This window comes from Cheilinus undulatus, linkage group 16 (genome assembly GCF_018320785.1).
Source record: "Cheilinus undulatus linkage group 16, ASM1832078v1, whole genome shotgun sequence".
Lineage (NCBI taxonomy): Eukaryota > Metazoa > Chordata > Actinopteri > Labriformes > Labridae > Cheilinus > Cheilinus undulatus.
In genome coordinates this window covers 19,022,844-19,027,966 of record NC_054880.1, presented here as the reverse complement: position 1 = coordinate 19,027,966, position 5,123 = coordinate 19,022,844, and the positions used below count along the sequence as shown (strand labels likewise).

The following is a 5,123-nucleotide window of genomic DNA, read 5'->3' as shown; positions in this document are numbered from 1 at the left end:
TAAGGCAAAATACGCTAATATTACTGTGCTTTGTCAGTCAGCATGCATGGTTCTATGGCTTCTCACAGCATCTTTGCCTGCTTTACCCCACTTTTTTGTCAATAAATCAATCAATAAATGCCTTTTTAACAATAGCATTTTGTTTTGACTATAAAGTGCAGTTACAGTCAAAGACCTTTGTTTGGGGCCACTACTTATTGTTGCTTTAAAAATGTCCATCCATAAAAATTCTTAATACACTGATGGTTTTATTTGCCTTTCTCAGTCATAAAGATTCATGAGGTTTCTTTTTTGTCATTTTATTAAAATCTAAAAATCCTTACAGAAGCTTTAAAGACTGTTTTAAAGATGCAGCACTAAATAGACCCATCTTTATTAGTCTTTTTGGTCTACATACTTAATAGAAAAAGAAAAGGTTCAAATGCAGAAGTAAAATCATTACATTAGGGGAAAAGTGAGAAACAACCACAATTTATAAGAAATCAAAATCCCCCATAAAGCAAACACATATCACATTTATCAGACTCTAAAATATCAAGGATATGTAAAATAATGTGTAACAAACTCTTCATAATAGCATGGGTGACCATCAGCTGTTTGCCAACTGTAGCAACAGCGCATAAAAGGAGTGTTTCTTAAAGAGAATTTAAAAGATTGACTGAGAGAGGAGGTAGGAGTGGTTGGAGATGAAAAGAGCGTTATGGAGGGAGGGATGGAGGGTGGGGTGATGTATAAAGCATCCTTAGCATCTGTTTCTGCATCATTCAGGCTCCTCCAAGACCCACTTTCACTCTCTCATCGCTTTGCATCTCCTCAAATCAGCTTTGGTGAGTAGCAAATTTAAACAATATTTTAATTGATTTCATATAAACAACTTAAAACTGTTCCCAATAGAAAGTCACTTTATCAAGCAACTTAAATGTAATTCAACTGAGTTTTATTTAGACTAGATGCAAATACATGTTATCAGCTCTGTGTGCACTTAGTTTTTGAGTCATTTGTGATTTCTACTTTTGAATGGTGTGACTTTATATTGCAACAGCAATCTATTGCTCGTTTTATTCAGTTACAAAGTTTTTTTGCATGCCCCAGCCTGGGTTTTAATTCTTGCACTCTACATTCAGACACTAGCATCAGGGTTTTGTTCTTAGTTTTTATTAACAAAACATAAAGACTTTAAATAACGTTCCATTTATAAGCTCTCTTCCTCTTTAATTCCCATCTGTTACAACAATATGATGCCACAGTTTCCCCAGTAACCACACCCTAAAGACAGAGGAGCAGTCAAACTGCAACAAGAACCAAGTCTCTTAGGGCCGATGGGGAAAATAAAAACACTTTTTAAACGTACAGAATTTAGGAAGCAGATGCCACTTGTGGGACTTTCAGTCAAGTCTTGACCTGCTCTACTGAGTTCAACTGAATTACCTGGAGAGATCAAACTGTTGCCATAACACTGGCCTGTGTCACTGGCAGAGACTGCGCTTTAGAGACCAGTGACAGGGGGAAATATGAGTGTTTGGGCCTGGTGGAAATCCAAGGTTTATTTTTATCTCCAGCTCTATGGAAAAAATTGGAAGAAAACACCAGACAGAGTGGAAAGCAATGATGTTAGCTGCTGTTTACAGCTAAAAACTCTTCTAGGTATATGTTTTGCTACCATATGTGTCTAATTGGCTTTATTGTAACAACTTCCATGTACAACTGGAAACCAACTGCATAATACTCAAGCTAACTAAGAACCAGAATGTGCTAAAAACAGATAACTAAATAAATAAGAAAACTAAGATAGCTAATCAATTTCATCTCTCACTCAAAAGGGCCTTCCTCTCGTGTCCCTGCAGACATTTCTCAATAATGTTGATTCAATGCAATCTTCAACTTTCCCAAAAATCCATGAAAGTGCCCATCAGTGAAAGATGGAGTTGTAGCACCATTAAATCAGAATGTCATCCTTCAGTAGCTTCTGCAACTCAGGATCTGAAGATTAAAATAGAGAATACAAGGTCAGTCTGGACTGAATATGTGCTTATTGAACAATCTTCTGTATCTGTCCTCTTAAAAGCAGCTATCATCATGTCTGAAATCCAGACAGCTATGACCCTCCTCATCTCCACTTTTGAAAAATATGCTGGCAGAGAGGGGAACAAACACACCCTGAACAAGGCCGAGCTCAAAGATCTGCTGCAGAGTGAACTTGGAGAAATGCTGGGGGTGAGTGACCTCTAACCCTTCTAAATCTCGCTCCTGTAAGAAGTAACATGATAACTTCCTGGAAAGATACTAAACCTTTTTCTCACCTGCAGAGAGCCAATGACAAAACAGCAGTGGACCGCATCTTCAGTGAGCTGGATGCAAACAGAGACAACAGCGTGGACTTTGAGGAGTTTGGAAAAATGATCTTCTGCCTCACTGTAATGTGCCACGAGTACTTCATTGGTAAAAAGTAGGTATCCTGGCGCCACCTTGGGGCCGGCATAGAGAGCTGCCTTCCTGTGAAAGATGGCTGTTCTGAGGAAGGAAGACAAATGTTTACAGTTAATTTAAAGTCACAAAAAATGAAGTTGTAACAACATATGATGAAATAAACTTTTTCTTTTCTTGTTCACTTTGTGTGTCTCTGCATGGTTTAAGGACAGTATTTAGGACTACATTTTATTGTTGCACAGACATGTCAGCTTCATAAACTCATAATAAATTTCTACAACATTCAAGTTGCTGGCATTAAGCTTTCAGGCCTTAAAAGTGCATTAACTTCAGCTTAGGGTCAATATACCTCCAGGCAAGACATCAGACTTATTTCCTACTTGTATTAAGTGACTGATTGATTGTTGTACTTCATAAATGCCCAGCCATCATGGGTGTTCATATACCAGGAATACAGTTACAGTGGGCCAACATTTCATTTAAATACAGGACATTACAGATGAGTCTGTTCCTTTTCCAGCTTAGTATTACACATTACATTCATCCCTTATGTCATGGTTCTCCAATAAGTTTATCCAAAGGGCCAAAATGGGTTGAGTATGAAGCTAAAGTCTAAAACATCTGTGTCCCTCACTGCACAAATAATGTATTGCAGATGTCATTGTTGCTTAGAATAATATCATTTTGTTATCACTATAAGTCCTAGAGGTTTTAAAGTAATTAAAAACTATTTTATCCTGTATTAAAGTCAAACAAGAGAAACATAACTTGCAAATTAAAATATGAGATCAATTTTATAAATTTAATTAAAGGAGTTGTTCAGAAAATATGGTTTTTCACTATGCACAATAAAAGCAAGGTTTCAAAGAGCATGGAAGAAAAAAGACCATCTCATTTTGGCTTGAAGTCTTCATCAGGGTCATGAATGATGAACGATGAATTTAGCTTCAGCTAGCCTAGCTTTCAATGAGCTTTTCACTTTGGCATGTTATTGGACACTAGTTAAGCACGACCCCCCATATGCATAGAGTCAGTCCTCTGGGCAGTGGCCTTGGGTTGGACAGCATGTCATCCCCACCTATTATAGCACCTACCTGTGTACTCTGTCCCATCTAATAAAGAAAACCACCTTCAATAAAGCACACATACAAATCATAAAAAGTAAACTTAATGTTACTTTGAAGTTTTCAATTCTACAAAGACTAGAAATTGAGCTATAAATGCATGCATGCAAAAAAAAAAAAAAAAACATACAGGTGCACTAACCATTTATAATACATGCACGGTACCATGCAAAACTTTTAGGCATGTTTGAGCAAAAAAAAATTGAGGCTGAAGTAAGGCATGTAATGGCAAGTAAGCCCACCTGAGAGCTCCATTAGGCGGTAATGAAGATGGACACAACCCAGGTTGTGTTCTGGATGTCCTTGTATATCACCAGGGGCATGGGAAAATACTGTGTTGAAAAAATTGCAAATTCCACACCTTTAAGCCAGAATAAGGGATGGATGTTTTAGTAAGCATGGCCTTGGGTACCATTCAGGTGGGTAATAGGGTTATCATGAGCCCCTGGTTATGCTGTGAATGTCCCGAGGGCCAAAAAACGCTGGTTGTCTCAAGGTGTATTACTAGGGGTAAAAGAGTCCAAACAAAAGAACTGCCATTGAGCTTGACCTTAACTGCCCCAGCCCCAAGTTGTGGCACATCAGGCCCCAAGATGAATCCTAAGCAACATACATGCCTAAAACTTAAACACATGACTGTTCTTTTAGAATGAATTAGTTATGAAGTTATGCTTATTGAGACTGATTAGCAACATGTGTCACAGATGGGATACAAGCACCTTTGTTGTCCATCCCTGTTTGATGAAATCTGCAACATGAAACAAAGTACAACAATCTCTGTACTGGAAATCAGTTTTAAACTGTCACACCACAGAGAAAGAAAGAGAAAGAGTATTTCTTTTAAAACCTACTTTGGAGAATTCAAAACATGTTTGATAGAGGGTAAACAGTCTCATCACTTCAAAACTCATAGCTGTTTTTTTCAAAGAGTGCACACCAGTTTATACTACCTGTGTTTATTATGTAGACTAAATGTGAACAAATCAGAAGAGTACACTCTGAATTGTACATTTGAAATTTTGTTAAAGCTCTAGTCAGAAGTTTTCAGTTTTTGTTTTGGCGCCCCCGTATGGACATTGCTGGGTATCTTCTGTCTCCTGTGCAGTTGCTCACTTTGTCTGACACCAACCCCCTACCATTAGCAATTTTATTTAGCAATAGAAATAATCTATCTTTATGTAAATGATCTTGTTTGCTTGAGTTACACATAAAGAAGTATCAGTATCAATTTAATGCTGTTTTAGAACCAAGCAGCCAATCATGTAAGAGGAAGGAAACCACATGTATTCAAATAAATTCTTATCTATCTATATCATAGATTGTGACTTTAAAACAATTATGAAAACGCATTTCCCTAATTCTGTTAATATATTTACAAGTTTACTAAATTTTTCCGATAAGTTAGACTGATAAGACTCAACTAACGTGGTCTTATCAGCTCTTCGTTGCTCAAAATAATACTGAAAAGATGATGAGTAACTTTGCATAGATAGATGAAAGGGAGTACACATACCAGACTTTCGGTGACGCCTCCGGCAGGTCACGTTGTGAGGCCGTGTCTTGTGACGCTAT

The 5,123-nt window shown here is 37.4% G+C and overlaps 1 protein-coding gene across 2 annotated transcripts; it reads left to right on the top strand.

The window, feature by feature from the left end:
* Window positions 1-757: 757 nt before the first annotated feature.
* On the top strand, window positions 758-2,608 carry LOC121524584 (ictacalcin-like). Of its 2 annotated transcripts, none has more exons than XM_041810034.1 (3): window positions 758-827; window positions 2,066-2,214; window positions 2,307-2,608. In XM_041810034.1, the coding sequence occupies exons 2-3, from the start codon at window positions 2,077-2,079 to the stop codon at window positions 2,448-2,450; spliced, it is 282 nt and encodes a 93-aa protein (XP_041665968.1). In that variant the 5' UTR covers window positions 758-827; window positions 2,066-2,076; the 3' UTR covers window positions 2,451-2,608. The 2 variants fall into 2 exon arrangements, with proteins under 2 accessions (XP_041665968.1, XP_041665967.1); XM_041810033.1 differs by having other exon boundaries at window positions 771-827; window positions 2,069-2,214.
* The last annotated feature ends 2,515 nt before the right edge of the window (window positions 2,609-5,123 follow it).